We start from the raw sequence: 17,876 nt of genomic DNA, 5'->3' as shown, positions 1-17,876 counted from the left end.
TTTTTTTAAATGTCCAAATTTGAATAAATACTTGATATTTATTTCTTGCGTTAGTGTTTATATAAATTATTATTGATTCGATGATTATAGTAGTGAGAATATAGTAGTTATATATACACAGGTAAACTTGCGTAAGGCTAATATTACATTTGTTGTAAAGAAATTTGTCGTTTAGAAAATTTCTAAAGATTCAAAAAATTATTATACCGCAGCCAATCAATGTGCTTAAAAAATTTGTCGTACGACAAATGTAATATTAGGCTCATCGTACATAAATGCGTAAGTCAACGAAATTGACCAATCATATGGCTAATAAGTAAATGATGTCATATACGTTATTAAAGTGTCGATTACAAATTAATATATACAATTTATTGTATTAATTGTATCGGTTTTACATCTTTTTGTTAATATTTTTTTACATTATTGTTGTGTAAGTTGTAATAAATTTTTTATGTACTTGACATATACTTTTTTCACTTTTGTAAAAGCTAGGTTCTTTCTAGTGGGATACATTATTTTTGAATACAGCACTGTCTGAATAATGAGAGTTAGTACGAACGAGGTATAGTTTAGTATATACATCACTCATTTGTTATCCTTTTTCCTTAACTCGGCAATACCCCCACCATTAATGCGCAGTCCAGTAGTACAGGTGTAAGCCGGAAATTATTAATGGATATTTTCATTCGTCTTTATTCTACATTTTATGTCGCATGTTGCCAGTCATTATAATAGTCATCGATAATGTAATGTAGAAAGAACCTGATTCTGTAAACAATGTCAAAATTCAACGGATTACTCTTTCTTTACTCTTTATGGGCTGTTATCACTTCAGTATGTAGTATTTAATCGTTTAAATCCTTTATGAATATTTTTTCCTCGTTTATTTTCATGCATTTTAATAAAAATAAATTTATATATATATATGTATATATATACTTATCATTAATGTTCATGTGATTAAACTATCCAATTTTGGTATTTATATTTGTTTAATTTGAAAAATCGCATTGTATTGTTCTTTATTCCCCTATCTTTTCAATAAAATTCTCAATTTGATTGTCACATAAAGAACTGTGTACTTTACAGGCTTTAACTGTGACTTCTTTTTGCGAAGTATCTGAAGTATCTGAACATAAGTTAAGTTTTGTATATAACTTAACAAAATTGTCATCAAATAAAGAGGATATTATTATCAAACACGATTATCCAAATGAAACGATACGTATGCAATTATGTTCTCCATTGATAAAAAAATGCAATAATCAAGATGGATATGCAATATGTCTAATAAAGAATAACACAGAAAAGGGAATAGGTAATTTTGCTAAGAATTAATATCTATCGTATTATATTATGAGTTTAAACTGATTTTATTTATATAAACAGGAAAATATCCTCCGGAAGTTGGTAATAAAGATGGAAAAATGTTATTTAATTTTACTGGTGACAACTGTGCACTCAATACCAATTATACAGTGCAAATTATTATGCTATGTGATTATAGTGCAGAAAGTAATTCATATCCTGAGTTATTTCCACATGTAAGTAGTTAATTTTTTTCTATATTTAATAGCACAAGTCCTGCAACTATTAAATTATATAACATACTGGAAAGCATATAAGTGGGGATCCAATTGGATTCTATCCAATGATTGAGACGAGATAAATAATTAAGAGATAATTAAGATAGTTAATAATTAATATTTAAGAGATAATTGCTATTTCTATTGGGATTTTTATTTTTATAAACTAGAATGTTAGAGACAGAGAGCCATTAGAGATCTTTATAACTATCTTTATAATATCTTTATAATAATTCTCCTTTTAATATTTATAATATCTTTATAATAATTCTCCTTTCAATATGTTATATAATGGCTATGATATATAAAAAATAAATATATGACAATAAAAATATTTCTAGGCAGATAAACAATGTAACTTATTTATGCGATGGAAGACAGTGTTAGCTTGTGGACCAAGATCACAAACAAATTGTACAGTTGTTAATAATGATTCTCATTACGACTTAAGTCCTTTAACAACGTTTTCAGACAATTATGTCATTCCTATAAGGGACGAGATCCAAAGGACGAAGTCCAAAATAGTATTAAATGTCTGTCATTCTATAATACGTCAATATGGTGCTATGTGTCCAATTAAGTCAGGTGCTTGTTTGGATGATCCTGAAAAACAGAATAGGTAGATTGATTCGCAAATAGATCTTTCATTAAGATTTAAATATGTATGCAGATATAAATATATAGGGTCTGATAATATTCGCATTACTTCTTGTTGTATATAGATCATTAAAACAAGAAAAATTCTCTGCCGTTTTGCGCGATTTTCGCAATAATTAATAGAAAATTAATTTAAAAAAATTCGCGCGAATATAAGCACGCGGCGAGAAAAGATAGTTTAATATTACTAAAGTTTACTATAGTTTAATATTATTAAAAGATAGTTTAATGGTTAATGAGCACGCGACATTGGACTAATAATCAAGCATTTTATTATGTATTGTCCTTAGTAACCGCGTAATAGTAGGCTGTCTTTCCGCCGCGCGTTTATATTTCGTGAATTACGTGATTTTTAATTAGTTTTTCATTAATAAATACAAAACGATAGAGAACTTTTCTATTATATATTCTATTTAATTTTATTACTTTTCAGTATAACGTGCACTTGAGAAATAATACAATTATTATAGAATACTCTGTGTAATATTCGTTAAACACAATATTGTGTTAAACACAAATGTATAATTTTTTTGATGTAACAGTACAATGTAATGAATTTTTTTTTGCCTCAATAAAAAAGTAGATTGTATTTCTAGTCTGTATTGTTTCAGATATTTGAATTTAGGAGAAGTAACAGAATCTCCTTCCTTCAAGAATGGAGATTTACAAATAGAATATCAAAATGGTATGCTATGTTACGAAAATATTAAGGCTCCGCATGTTAAAACAACCATCAGATTTATATGTCTTTTGGAAGCCACGGTATAACATTAGATTATATATATATATATATATATATATATATATATATATTATATACATTATATACATACACACAAAATATATAGTACACATGTTAATGGAATGCATTTGAAAATATTGAAATATTATTACACAGGAGACTATTCCAGAATATGTTGGAGGAAAAAATGAGTGTCATTATCAATTAGTATGGTATACTGCTGCAGCATGCAGTATTGAGTCTCTACGTAACTACAGTGTCAAAACAGCAGGCATATGCTCTGTTACAAATCCAATCACGAATTTTACGTAAGAATTTGATTCCTTGATGCGTGATTAATACTCGTAAATATATGATACATTCATATAATTTTACTATATATTTTATCATGTATGTACAGATATAATTTGCAGCCATTGATGAATAAAGATTTTACTGTTGTAAATGCAAGCAATATAAAATTAAGAGTATGTGAAGGGCTTACAGATAGTACATGCGTAGCGGGGACAGGTACATACAACATATTTCTTACTAATTGCATATATTATAATTGTAGAACAAAAATTAAATTTTTTTCATCAATTATTCTTATATAGCAATATGTAATTCAAAATACAATATATCATTGGGTCAAGCTGATATAAAATTGATATGGCAGCAGGATGGTCTTTATTTAAAATATTTCAATGGTAGTTCATGCGAAAATGGAATGTACCATTATACAATTATTAAATTTGTCTGCAGACCAGAAGGATCATCCAATCAGCCAATTCTTATGGAACAGAATTCTTGTCAAACCATTATACACTGGAACACAGATCTAGCTTGCGAGAAAAAAGTAAGCATATATGTGCTTCTATGCATATTGTACAATAATTTTTTATTTTTTTCTTGTTATAAATAGTGAATTTTTTTTCACTTAGATTAAATGCACAACTAATAATGACAACGAGATTAACTTAACTCCTCTTATACGATCTACAAGTAATTACATTGTAAAAGCTAACGGTACTGAGTTCCACATAAACATATGCCGACCGCTAGTCCCCACTCAACAAAGTCCTACATGTCCATATGGTAGTGCTGCTTGTAAAGTTTCGGTAACTTCGAAGAATGAATATACTAATGAAATTGTGAGTATAATAAATATGATATATTTATGATATATCAGAGAGAGAGAGAGAGAGAGAGAGAGAGAGAGAGAGAGAGAGAGAGAGAGTATTGCAATTAAAATATAAAATTTAAAAATTTTTATAATATTTATTAACATAACAATTTAATAGAATTTGGGATTTCCTGAGAACAGCCCCACATTAAATAAAGATCTACAAACAGTATTACGTTATATTGGTGGATCACAGTGTCCAGAAGATCCAGTTACATCAATATCTTCAAATTTTACATTTGTTTGTGATAATAATAATCAGGTAACAATATATAAATTTCTTTAATCTTATTAATTTATTTTAATGAGAAATTTTTTTTTAATCAATTTTTATCATTATAAAAAGTTAATATCTTTATAACTCAATTCAAATTCTCAAGTTATGTAAAATTCATTTTAAAGGGAAATGAGATTTTATATTAATTATTCCTTCAAAATTTGCTTCTTATTGGTTTCTTTATAATTTGAAAACAATTGATACATTTAAATGATTAAAAATATATTTCTATTTATAAAAGTGATATTTTTATAAGCAATACTTTGCTCAAGCTTTTGTATTTTTAGGGACTTCCAGTATATAAGACTTATGTTAATTGTACGTATGTGTTTGAATGGCATACCAGTATAGCATGTGGAGCTGTGATAGGCGTCTGGACGCCACCTTGTATTATAAAGGATAGTTTTCTTTCGTACGAATATGATCTTTCTTTCTTACATAAAAAAGATCAGATACACTATGTGAGTAAATATATTCTATAAAGAAAAGTTTTAAGATGTTTTGAATATGTTATTTATGTAAATAATAGCATATGTACAAGTTCAGAATATTCTTAAATTCTTTTTCACTGATATAAAAGCAACTTTATAACTGTCTATATATTATATATATTCAATTATTTAAAATATATATTTCAATATTTTATCTCCTAAATTTTTATAGGTAAAAGGTAAACAAGGCAAAGAGTACAGTATAAATATTTGTGGTGGAGAAAAATATTGTAATGGCTCTGCTGTATGTCACGAAAGTAATGGTTATGGATCGCTGAAAAGTGTGATTTTCGATTATAGCCGAGATGACGTGAAGCTTAAATATTCAAATGGCAGTAAATGTAATAATAGTAAGTTGTTGATTATTTTTCATTAATTTATTTCATAATTTATTTTACAAATATATATAAATTCTATTTTATATTTTAACAGATTCCTACACATCCGAAGTAAGATTTTTATGTAATGATTCTATAGGCATCGGTGCACCAAAACTGCTGCTGGTAAGTGAATTTATTCAGAATTTTTACTCAGTAATATTTCCCGGCAAAAATAAACGAGAAATTTTTCAGAAATAACACTATAAGATACACTTTAAAGAAAAAAATAGATTTCTTTTTATTGAAAATTTCATTCTGATGAATGTATTCGAAAGTATTTTCTCATTTATTTGATCTTAGATTCTATTATTTGTTTCAATATAATGAGTTTTGATATCCCTTCTGAATTCCTAAATAGATTTCTAACAAATTGATTTATGCAGCAATCAGTGAGAAAACGTTGATTAAATTTCTTTGATAGCATTTATTCTATAGTGAAATTACATTTTCATTATATACATCATTCATTATATTCATTATACTCTTCTATTAAAATTTTTTAAAGTTTTATTAATTTACTAATCGCATGAGAGATAAAATTATTATATTTTATTTTTTTTTAATATTTGCAAAATTTTTTTCACGCTAATGGCTATGCACATATAGCATCAAAATTTTTTTCCAGACAATCCAAATTCAATTAATCTTTTAGTGAGAATATTCATTATATGATTTCTCACACTATAGGTTTATCCAATCTTTAAAATCTAATATATTTACAATTCTTAAATTACAAATCTACATATATATACGATATACATACATACATATATTATAAACACGTATATTCGTCATATATATTCTGGATGTTTTCAGATAAAGAATCTTTTTAAAAGCATATTATGTATGTGTGTGTGTGTGTGTGTGTGTGTATAATATAATATAATATAATATAAGATATTCAACATATATAATAAAAAAATAACAAAAAATTATAATAAAGTCTATATAACATTTAAATAGTATTATAATTTGGAGTTTTGCATTTCTTTATGCTAATATTGTACAAACCTCTAAACTACTTTAAAGTTTGTAAAAATAATGAGAAATATTTTATTTGATGATTTGATATATTTAATAAGAACCAATATATACAATGTATATCAAATTGCAAGAATAAATATATATGAGAGGGTATTTAGAAAAAGCAGAGAATTTTGTATTATATAAATATTCCTATTAATGCACAGCATTAATGCATAACATGGAAAATAATGCATATTTAAAATGGAAAGTAGTATTTCGCAAAGAACAATTAATTGTTCTTTTGTTTATCAGGTACTGTCATAGTAACTTAAATTATGATAGATTGTTCTATCATTACTGCATCAGCATTTAACAATTTAACAATTCAAATAATCTGCTAAGGATTGATACAATAATGGAGATACGGAACATCTTACATATAACATATAATAAACTATTATATAAAAAATTATACATATAAATCGTGTCCATTAATATTGCACTATAGATAAGTGTATATTGATACCTAAATAAGATGCATCATAACACGTCAAATAATATACTGAGTATTTTCTCATACAAACTATTTTTAAAAGATATATTGAAACCTTATAATATACATATATTGCATAATAGAGAATATAGTATATTAAAAATAACATCTATAAAAAGAATAAACATTATATAATGATATAATAATTATAATATATCGTGTTATAAAAGTTAATTTATAACAATTTATAATCTTGATTTGAAACCTTATATAGCACGCACAAAAGTTTAAATTCAAGTACACATTTCTTGAATGGTACTTAAAAACTGGCAAAATAATATAATTAATATAAATTTTCAATATATATAATATTTTATATATATTACTTAAGTATTAGCTTTTTGTTGTTCTTGAAGATTAATTTCTCAGAAATTGATAAAAAATAGGTTTTACATATTATGTTGATATTTATACATATAGGTTTATTTTAACATCAGTCAGTTGCTTGTTATATTTTTCATATTTTTTCTCCTTTTCTCTTGTTCTTGTAACAAATACGTATCGATTCTTTGTATTCTTAATCATTTTATCTGAAGATTCTAAATTAAGATTGTTTTCTTTACGAAAAAAAAAGAAATTCTTAAAACAATCTGGGAGCATCAACACTGCATCTATCACAGATAGAAATATAAATCGCTCATCATTATTTCTTATAATTTATCTTTGTGTTGTCAAACAACACACTCTGTATTATCAATCGTAGGACCATGTTTGATTAAATGTTCTGCTGTAAGAATGATCGTTCCATTTAATTTACACGATTCTTGCGGAAATTCGTTTGAAGGTAACTGTTCCTCCAGCTTCTTGTCACATACAAATGTTTTAAACGTATCGGCAGGTGGTGTAGTGTTTGGAGGTGTCTCGGGAATTCCAATCGGATACATTAGCTCTTTTTTATCTCCATTTGAAATACACAATTGATGATTCTCAAAGATTTTTCTTCCGATCGTGCTAGTTTTCTTAGATAATTTGGCTCGATGCGGTAATGCGTATTTCAATTTGTCCCAAAACCAAGGATCTCCCCATTTGACATAAGTATTCATACTTATATATGCCTTCAATTCTGAGTCTAAGTTATCTATAGGACCGATATCACCGTACAAGATCAATATTACTCGCGCTCGACCTTCACTCAATGCCTGACTGTGAGCGGCTCGAAACTCCATTCTTCCCCAGACACTCTCGAGGAAATTCGGCGACAATACTACTATCGTTCGTTTAGAATCTTCCACAGATCTAGCAATATTTGCCGGTATCCATTCGCCCGCCAACCAATCCCGATAATGAATACACAGTTTAAACGGCGTCGGGCCGTTTTCCAATTTTGACACTAGTTCATTCACCACAAAATCTTGATCCTTGTGCGAATAGCTTACAAAGGCATCATATAATTTTTCCTTATCTAATTCCTCTTCCGTTACAAACCACAAGCACCATTGATGCGCGAATAGCCACACTTTGATCTGTTGTTGATATTTGTAATAGAATAGTCCCGTAATGCCAATAAACAATCCCATTAAAGCGATCGCTATGCTGACACTGATAATCGCTGTGTTATCAAACGGACAAAATTCAGCTGTAGTCATCTCCGATATAGCCTTGTTCTTCCCGGGACATGTTACTTTAAATAGATTGGGCATAGTTATGAGTTTTGTTTGAATGAAATTTAGAAAGTTCTTAGTGTTGCAATCGCATATCCATGGATTTTCGTCTAACGTTAAGTTACGTAAATTCGTAGAGTTTCTCAAAAACTCTAACACATCAGGATTTAATGTTGATAAGTTATTATTATGTAGTTCTAAGACCTGAAAACAGAAATTTCAATCTTAAATCTTAATCTTAAGCGCAATATAATATTTTTTATTATTTTATATATACACGATAATCCGGAAAAACGTCAAGATTGATTTCTACGATCGATTTCTCTCATTAACAAAATATTTTTTTATATATTGTTTTACGAATATTATTTAAATTTTTCGATATTTTTCTTTTTAGATGATTTTTTAGATAAAATGTAGAAATTTACTCACTTGTACTTTTTTGGGCAGATCGTCTAAAAAGATATCAGAGATGTTGTTGTGAGATAATAATAGTTTCTTCACCGATTCGCGTTTTAAATTTTTCAAATCCGGCATTCGTGTAAACCGATTATTGGCGAAATTCAATTCGAGTTGCCAAACATCGCCGTCAGGACTTTTTATATCGCTCGGAACACTAATCAAATTTTTGTGAGAGCAGTCGAATATAAATACGTTGCCTTCTGGTTTCACGAAACAATCGCATATTTCGGGGCAATTAGTATAGGGATTTGTATTATTCACCGTACACATTAATGATTTTGATTTCAAATTTTTAACGGGCACACCCTTCAAATCCTCTGGGCTTTGACAAGTTAAATTTTCTGGTATTATGTGGAAATAATGTTGAACGTTGGAATGCATTCTGCCTTCAATATATCGTAAAAAGTCATACAACTCGCAATCACAACTTAATGGATTGTTCCCCACTAATATTATCGCCCCATTAATATTATCATGAAAATCCTGCTGAGGTTGCGCGATATATTCGGCATTATGCAAGAAGATGTGCTGTATTTTATTATAAGTTAAATCCACTTTAATATCGGTCGATAAAAATTGCAAATCTTCGCTCTACAATTAAAAAAGAAACATTTTATTTATTCATCGCATTTTTATCGCTTTCAGAATAATATGTATGTGCTTTCTCAAATACTTACAGTTATGGAGGATATATTATTATATCTGAGATCCAATTTTCGAAGTTGCAAATTACTCAACTTCCAGTCACTGAATATTTCCGAAATGCTATTATTGGCTAAATATAATTCCTTTAATTCAATGCATTGATGAAAAGGTGACTTAGTTCCATATTCATCCTGATACTCAAGAAAAGTAGATTGTAACGTAAGACGGTTCTTGGAAAATTTAGCAATTTTTAATTGTTTTAAAGATGTAAAACTTTGGCCGGAAATAGACATTAATTGATTTTCTTCTATATTTAATTCTTCCAATGCATATAATCCGTCGAATGTATGCCTGCAATGTTAAAAAGAATTTTAAATTCGTTAATAAAAACATGGAAAATATAAAAACAATTACTTAATAACAATTATATAGTAATAGTAATATAAACGTACTGAGAAATGAAAGTGATACGATTTTTTGATAAATTTAATTTTCTTAATCGATTGGTATTCAAAAAAATATTATCAGGCAATTCTTCGAGATCATTGAAAGTCAATATCAATTCTTTCAATTCTTTCAAGTCTCGGAATATTTGCACGGGTAAGAATCTCAAATAATTTAGACTTAAAGTAATATTGGTTAGCGAAGAACATCCCCAGAAAATATCTTTCGACAGTGTAATAAGTCCATTTTTTTTCAAATTCAACACTTTCAGTTCTGTTAAATTGGCGAAAAATTCTTCTGGCAAGGTCATATTTCTTTTGTTTTCAGTCAAAGTGAAGGTTTCTAGTTTCGTGTTATTTCGTAGCAGATTCCTCGGTAAATCTGTGAAGTTGTTTAGAGATAAATTGAGAATCTTGAGGTTCTTCAGCTTCGCAAATATATTTTTTGGTAAATTGATGATATTATTTCTATTAACATCGAGACTTTGGAGAGCGACGAGTTCATCGAAAATTCCCAATTGTAGCTCCGTTAAATGATTTTTCCATAAATTGAGCAATGTTAAATTTTTCAGATTTCCAAATGTACCTAATTCTATCGATTGCAAATTGTTATCGGCTAATTCGAGCCACTGCAGTTGCGGAGTATGGTTGAAAATTCCATTGATTAAGCGTAAATTGTTGTCACGTAAATTGAGTCCCGTCAAATTGGTCAAATTGGTTAACAGATCCTCATCTATATAGGATATATTGTTGCTCGATAAAATCAAAGTCTTTAGACTTTCCAAGCCAACCAGATGTTGCTTTTTCAGAGCAAAGCTCAAGTTCTTGTACGATTGGAAGCTCAATTTTTCAACACCCGTGGCTAACATTTGTGTGATTCCACCCAAACTCCTGTTGCTCGGTAAATCGCACATGAAAAAAATCATTGAATTGATTTCATTTTTCATTAAGGATGCCACATGCAAATGGAAATGTGTCCAATTTGGCGAGTTGATACATTCAATCTATGTAAAGAAAACACGCTATTATAAAAACTTAATTTATGATATATATTTATTTATAATAACTAAACAAAGAACACATATTTAATATATAGATTTCAAAACTTTCTGAACAGTATAAATATAATGTGGAAAATTTCAAAAGAAAAAGCATGTGCGTAAATAAAATAATATAAAATAAATAAAATAGGATAAACTCTTTGAAAACATTTTATTTTACAATTAGATTACAAATGTCTAACTTTATACCTATATGTATGCAGATTGAATTCTCTGATTACAAGTCAGTATCTCATAATTGATATGAAATATCTTAAAGCCTGTTAATCTTTTAATTATCTAAATAAGCTCTAAAAATATAAATGTGTTTTTGAAAAAAAATTATTTCATTAATTTTATCGAAAAAGAACTGTGATGTATTAAAAAGTAGATTACCTGCTTTATATTATTTTATATTATTTTTGGTTGAAAATAAATTCATGTTATATACTCGAATTTATATATTGTTCTTTTAAAATTGTGTGTTCTTAAGATTAAATAGACATGTACCTTTACATATTGATTCGGTTGAATATTTACAATGAAAGACGAGTCGTTTTCCACAAAACAACTTATCTCGAAAGCATCCCCAAAATTCACGCACTCGCATCCTCTATTTCTTGGACAAAGAAAGGCAGAGAAACTGCTTATAGTGATAATCAAAATCACGAAATATGTCTCACGACGGGTAATCATTTTCAAGATGTATTATAATTCTTTCCGTTAGTCTGATACCTGTTTAAACAAGCAAAAAAGAATATATTTTTATTACGTTATCACATTGTATGTAATGTGCTTTCATTTCTCACGTATTTCCAAATCACAAATGTTAACAGCAATAACACGAAAATCGGAAGTATCGTGGCTTAGATAAATGTATTACACTTCCTCTTTTCGAGATAAGCTTATTACCAACTCTGTTATACATTCTTATATATCACATACAATATCGTATAACCTAAACCTCATAAATAAAGTATGAATTTTTATAGATACATATAGATATATATCTTTTTATATTTCTGATTGTAAAAGAAAATCTTTCTTAACGAGAAAAATTTTGGTCGTTTATAACTAAAAGCTGTTTTAATCTTTATATTGATTATCTTTATATTCTTTGATGAATTACGTGATACATAATTGCAAACGCGCGGAAACTATTATGACAAAAGGCTAGCTCATGATTCTCAGTATTATAATTCAGCATATCAATTTGTTTTTTTATGACATACGTGTACTCTTTTTTCCTATATGCATCACTTGACAAAAAGGAGATCTTGATATTCTTTACGACTTTATAACATTTTGATATAAACGATATTTGATATTTATATTCGATAATTACACAATAAGATTCCAAATTTAATATAATAGTTATTACATCGCTATAAGAAATTTATTACAGGAAATTGTATTGTTGCAAAAATAATTTTTAAAATTTAAAAAATTTTTTAAATCATTAAAAATTCGATATTTTTATTTTATCTAGAAATATTGTTTTTATATAGTTTCTTCCTTTCAAAAATTATGAAATTTATTTAAATCAGGATTTCTTCTTTGGTTGAAAAATAGGAAAAAACTTTGGCACGAATCTCTATTTATTAGAACAATATAATTTATTTTCAATTCGTATTAAAATTCATTTCAATTCATCTTTTATGTTTCTCCTTATGTTCTTCGTTGATGATGAAAAAACATCAGCATTATGAACTTTTTAGAACTACCGTAATATATAATTTATGTTTAATTCATAGTCATATATGGTCGTCATTTATTTGTATTCCTTGTTGATGTTAAAAAAAGAGCATGGACATTGCAACTTATATAATATTGATTGGGCAAACCTACACTTATGTATGTGTGCAAACATTCACGTTATATTCATAGAATTATAGTCAACAGATAACTACTTTAATACATACATGGAAAGCTATTACGATAATTAATTTATTTTTAAAGCTTGGCACTTAAAGAAATTATCATAACAATATATATATCTCAAAATTTTCAATCTTGATTTTAATAAGAAATTTTGTTGAAAATAAACAACTTCAGTTTTTTTAATTACATTGTCAAAATGTTCGTAATTTCCGAAGGATTAAAATTAAAAAGTTTTTTTGTTTAAACTAGATTTGTGAAATGTAATTAACTACAAAATCTTTATATATTCATTTAAATGCAAATGAATGAATTTGATTTCTCAGATTTAAAAAATTTCGCAAATATTAAAGTATTTACTAGTATGTACATATATATGTACATACCTATATATTTATCTATATATTTACCTATATATTTATATACACATATATATATATATATATATATATATATATATATATTAATTGAAAACTTCAATAATAGTTTATCTCAAAATTTGCTTTAAAACGAAGAAATCTATTATATATTCTATAAAGATACTAGTACAGATAAAATTAGCAAAAAGTAAATATACAAGATAATTTTGGTTTATCGAGAAACAATTTTTATACAACACAGTCAAGACATAGTATGGCTCAACAAACGTGAATGTTAAAGTTTTTGAGCTGAAGATAATTAAATTAACAATTTTGATAAATTTATGTATATGTATAAATATATTATATTACTATCTGATTATCACACTGAAAATGATATGTTATCAGTGATTGATTTTTATGATCTCTCATTTAAAAACTATTCTAGAAAATACTTTCAAACGCAGTTCCTTTTTCCTTATATTATATTATATTATTAATATATTATTCTTATTATACATTACATTATATGCATTATATATTATGTTATTTATCATATTTTCCTATACTATATTATAGACACGCATATCTATCATTATGTGAATACATATATAATTATATGACTGAGAACACGCTATATCGTAATTGAAGAAAAATTTAATTCGTTGATATTTTGATAACATGATAATCGATGAGATATTAACACCTGTTAAACTACATGTATTTAAATGCAAACATGTCCAATGATATGTTCCAAGATTTTATCTATTAAATTTTGATGGTTCCTCTTGCAAGATTGTATTTTTCATAGAACGCGCGTAACTTAATTTTTATTTAATTTTTAACTATTTTAATTTATTCAATTCTGTGAAATATTTACATTTCTGAATAATAATCAAAAATGTTAATACGCAACAATTGCAAAAGTATGCGGAAGAAGCCATATATTATTCAAACAGACAATATATGTTTTATTGATCTTATATCGATCTTATTGGTCTATATCGTAATTTTTACTTTATTTTTACATTTTTACATCTTTATCATTTTATATTCTTCGTTGATGTTGAAATTAAAGTATGAAGCAAAAGATTCCTCGTTTTGTTACAAATATTTATTAATAAAAAATATTCACGACTTCAATACACTTTTTTTTATATAGAAAGAAGTCTCTTAATTTCTTTTAAAAAATCAAATCAATGATTTTCTCAAATTTAATTATATTAAAAAAACAATAATTATTTAATAATTCTTTCCGCGTTAAATAAAATAGACTATTCCAAACTTGTAAATATTATTGTGTTCTCGTAGCCTATTGCAATGTCCGCATAAAAAATGATATCGTATTAATGATAACACATGATCTTTGCATGTTGATATTTCCCTTCCTTTCATCCGCGTTATATGTAGCCATCTCTAAACCCATACGTACATTTTTTTGCATTACATTTCTTTTAATTTTCTCTTATATAATTTTGCTTTATCTGTGATTTCAAATCTGCACACTAATTAACTTTTATTAATATTGATATGGAAAAATCGATACACACATCGATCCAAAGTTCATAAGCGATGCAATTATATCTCGATTTTGATACGATGTCTTCTCTCTATCTCGCTTTTTCGCATCCGTTTATTTGACGAATCTCAATTATATTCCTATTATGTAAATAACTGCTAGAAATCGGTTGCTGTATAAAAGTTCCGTAAAATTACTCGAACTTTTCTTAAACCGTGTATAACCAGCGTAAATTACGTTGTTAAATCATAGGCTTGGGAAACGCGGAATTTATTCATTATCAACGAATATCTCGATAATAAAAAAAAACGAAAAAAAACATGGCACATCCTGGTCGCTCAACTACGATACAATCACGACGATTAACAAAACATGATTTTTTCGTCCTTGACGATCTTCAGTGAACGGGCATGTTTACGTCACACAACAGGGCTTGATTTACTCGCGTATAACAGGTGTTCGTAAGCTAGTGAAATTTTACCGCCCCCCCCCAAGTTTTTAAGATCTTTGTTTCAATTTTATACATGTACACACACACACACACACACACACACACACACACACACACACACACACACACATATATATATTGATAAAAATAAACTTGCTTTATCATCCTGCACGCAAATAATAGTTTGGATTACATTTTTTGCATTTTAGAATTCCTCGCTACGCGAGACGAGACAGGAAAAACACGTTCTCACGTCATATATATGTAAATCAGCGAGAAATTTAAAAGATAAGAAAAAAAATTAATGATACGATGAAGCAAGTTTGGAAAATACGATGAATGTACGATACGGATGTATTGATTTGAAATATGGATTTATTGCTTGATAGAAGTCAAAATTGATCAACAAGAAGTCAACTATTTATTTTTTTCTAAATGCGATCGCTATTAAATATATTCGCGCGTAACAACGATTTCTTTTTCCAAGCTAAATCCGATCCTGTAGACGATACGATCACTCGCGAGGCGGTACCTGAACCGGTTCGTGGAAATGACGTCTGTACGCCGTTTTACTTACCGATTTGCAATATGGTACATGCGTTAGCGGACAATCATTTGCGGCTCTTGCAATTGGGTTGTTCACCTTGATTTCTCTTATCAGAAGACAGCGGTGATTAATTATTAACAACGATATCGAAAACATACGCACTTTTGTCAGATCAATCACACAACAACCGCACAGTCCAACACAGACTGACTCACTGACTGAATATGAGCGATCGTGACGCGTGACCTCCCCTCTTCCAACTTCCCCACTCTCTCTCCCCACTCTGTTTGCCTTTTTTCTCTGTCATTCTCCGGAATCTCCCGCTCATTCATTCGCGTTCCTTTTTTTTCTGTTTATCAACATTGCTTATTATTGAAAATTAAAGAAAAAGGGATCTTCTCTCTTTCTTTTCTTTTTCTTTTTTTCCGTACACGATGTTTCATACACTGTGTGTTGAAGCATAAAATTGTCGAAGAATAAAATTATATCAAAATTTAACTAAACATAAAATTATAATCTTTGCATAACAAGAATTTTTTTTATTAAATATTTCATGTTACTTGTCATGTTTGATGTTTTTCTGCTTTTAATAAACTTGATTCTCTTATATTCGATTTTATCTGTTGAAGGAGAATATAAAATATTCGAGAGATTATATCTTGATGATATTAAATATGCAAACTTGATAAAAATAGTAATGATGAAAGAGGAAAAATATTTCAGGATATTTTTAATATCGCTCCTATCATCAAAATCTCTTATATACATATATTATCAATGAAAGAAGAGATTCTTTATAAAATATTCTAGCTAAAATATTCGAACTTTTTCTCCGTCTTTCTACATAAAATGCAGAAAGAAATCACTAACAATTTTTATATTTCCTGGAGACTGATAATGTGGATATTATCTGTTCAAAATTTTTAATATTCTACATCTATCTTTTCTATCAAATTCATATATTTTTATTTCTTACTTATTGCAACTGGTGTCAAAATGAGATTAACTATATATGTTTCATAATATTAATTCGAATTGATTTTCAATTAAAAAATTTAAATAGAATTAAAAATTAAATAAGAAGAGAAATCCTCAAGAGATGTAAAATTATTTTATTTTATTTACATTAGATATTCGAATGTTAAAAATATTATATTGTGTATGTATACATAAATGTGAAACATATAATGTTAATTCTTTACACAGTTCTTCAAATTCAAGAAATATTTGAGTATTTTGCTTTTATTCACTCTGCAACTTTCACAATTGAATTATCGATTGAGACGTAAAACATACATTTTTTCACGACAGAGATGGATTGAAATAATATTGTCAAAGCTTATAATCTATCATCGGTAATTACGTGATAATCTACGGACAGTTGTCAGCTGTATAACCGAATAAAATTTATACATATGGATTATTCATGTTTTTAATTTGTACCTTGATGTCATTTTTATTTTTATTTTTTTTTGTGACTTATAGGAATCGCAGTGTAGTGCGGAATTTGAATGGCACACCGAAGTAATTTGCGCGAAACATGCAAATTCTCAGGATCCGGAGCGAGAAAAAGTACCATCCTCCGAAATTCTCTTAGTTTCTTCTAGTCACGGTAAACATGGTAATACATTTTGATGATATCAGATTACAATGCCGCCGAATTTGCTAAGACAGATTGAGGCAAATGATAAGATTCTGAATAATTGAGAGCCATACGGTAAATACAGCAGACATAAGGAAAGCAGAGTCAATTATTCTTTTTATTTAATTTTTAAAGGACGTTTGCCGAGTTTGTTTTTATGGTGAAAAAAACCATTGAAAAACATTTTCATTAAATGAAATTATTTTGTTTTATCTAGAGAAAGAATTTTTTCATTTGTCTCAATCTATCTGGTTGCAATGATTTTACAATATTTTTTCTTACAGCTGGAGCGATAGCTGGCATAGTGTTAACTGTGATTGCAGTACTAGCCGCTTTAATTTATTTTCGAAATCCGGAGAAAAGAGCGTGCTTTCGCTCGTGGGTAAATGTGTTTAGTTTTAGAAGAAACGAGGGTCGTGTCCAATATTGTAAAGTACGTTTGTTTTTCTTCTGTCTTTTCATGAACTTT

The 17,876-nt window shown here is 27.7% G+C and overlaps 2 protein-coding genes across 2 annotated transcripts in view; one reads left to right on the top strand and one right to left on the bottom strand.

Annotated features, from left to right (window-relative positions):
• The first annotated feature begins 590 nt into the window (after window positions 1–590).
• Window positions 591–17,876, top strand: part of LOC105250922 (cation-independent mannose-6-phosphate receptor) — a 17,546-nt gene continuing 260 nt past the window's right edge. The window contains exons 1-15 of the mRNA XM_011257312.3: window positions 591–837; window positions 1,093–1,321; window positions 1,393–1,547; window positions 1,931–2,208; window positions 2,858–3,008; window positions 3,145–3,296; window positions 3,389–3,498; window positions 3,585–3,826; window positions 3,912–4,121; window positions 4,272–4,415; window positions 4,718–4,891; window positions 5,094–5,271; window positions 5,354–5,424; window positions 17,251–17,386; window positions 17,692–17,840. Coding sequence (XP_011255614.1) covers window positions 781–837; window positions 1,093–1,321; window positions 1,393–1,547; window positions 1,931–2,208; window positions 2,858–3,008; window positions 3,145–3,296; window positions 3,389–3,498; window positions 3,585–3,826; window positions 3,912–4,121; window positions 4,272–4,415; window positions 4,718–4,891; window positions 5,094–5,271; window positions 5,354–5,424; window positions 17,251–17,386; window positions 17,692–17,840 — 2,436 coding nt within the window. The 5' untranslated portion in view covers window positions 591–780. The remainder of the gene's footprint in view (window positions 838–1,092; window positions 1,322–1,392; window positions 1,548–1,930; window positions 2,209–2,857; window positions 3,009–3,144; window positions 3,297–3,388; window positions 3,499–3,584; window positions 3,827–3,911; window positions 4,122–4,271; window positions 4,416–4,717; window positions 4,892–5,093; window positions 5,272–5,353; window positions 5,425–17,250; window positions 17,387–17,691; window positions 17,841–17,876) is intronic.
• On the bottom strand, window positions 7,152–16,111 carry LOC105250921 (protein toll). The gene is made up of 6 exons (XM_011257311.3): window positions 15,796–16,111; window positions 11,522–11,746; window positions 9,981–10,975; window positions 9,561–9,879; window positions 8,854–9,474; window positions 7,152–8,625 (listed from the first exon to the last, which is right to left on the bottom strand). Exons 2-6 carry the CDS (start codon window positions 11,705–11,707, stop codon window positions 7,492–7,494), a joined length of 3,255 nt encoding a protein of 1,084 aa, XP_011255613.1. The 5' UTR covers window positions 11,708–11,746; window positions 15,796–16,111; the 3' UTR covers window positions 7,152–7,491.

Source organism: Camponotus floridanus, unplaced genomic scaffold (assembly GCF_003227725.1).
Source record: "Camponotus floridanus strain SB8 unplaced genomic scaffold, Cflo_v7.5 scaffold18, whole genome shotgun sequence".
Classification (NCBI taxonomy): Eukaryota; Metazoa; Arthropoda; class Insecta; order Hymenoptera; family Formicidae; genus Camponotus; species Camponotus floridanus.
The sequence above is the reverse complement of the archived record's forward strand: the minus strand, read 5'-3'. Positions and strand labels throughout refer to the sequence as shown.

What these genes read in the sequence shown, in the direction of transcription:
- LOC105250921 (XM_011257311.3), bottom strand. Translation starts at nt 11,707, where the DNA reads ATGATTACCCGTCGTGAGACATATTTCGTGATTTTGATTATCACTATA. An exon ending in AACCGAATCAATATGTAAAG is followed by an intron (nt 10,976 to 11,521) that starts GTACATGTCTAT and finishes TTCTTTACATAG; the next exon opens with ATTGAATGTATCAACTCGCC. An exon ending in CGTATCACTTTCATTTCTCA is followed by an intron (nt 9,880 to 9,980) that starts GTACGTTTATAT and finishes TTAACATTGCAG; the next exon opens with GCATACATTCGACGGATTAT.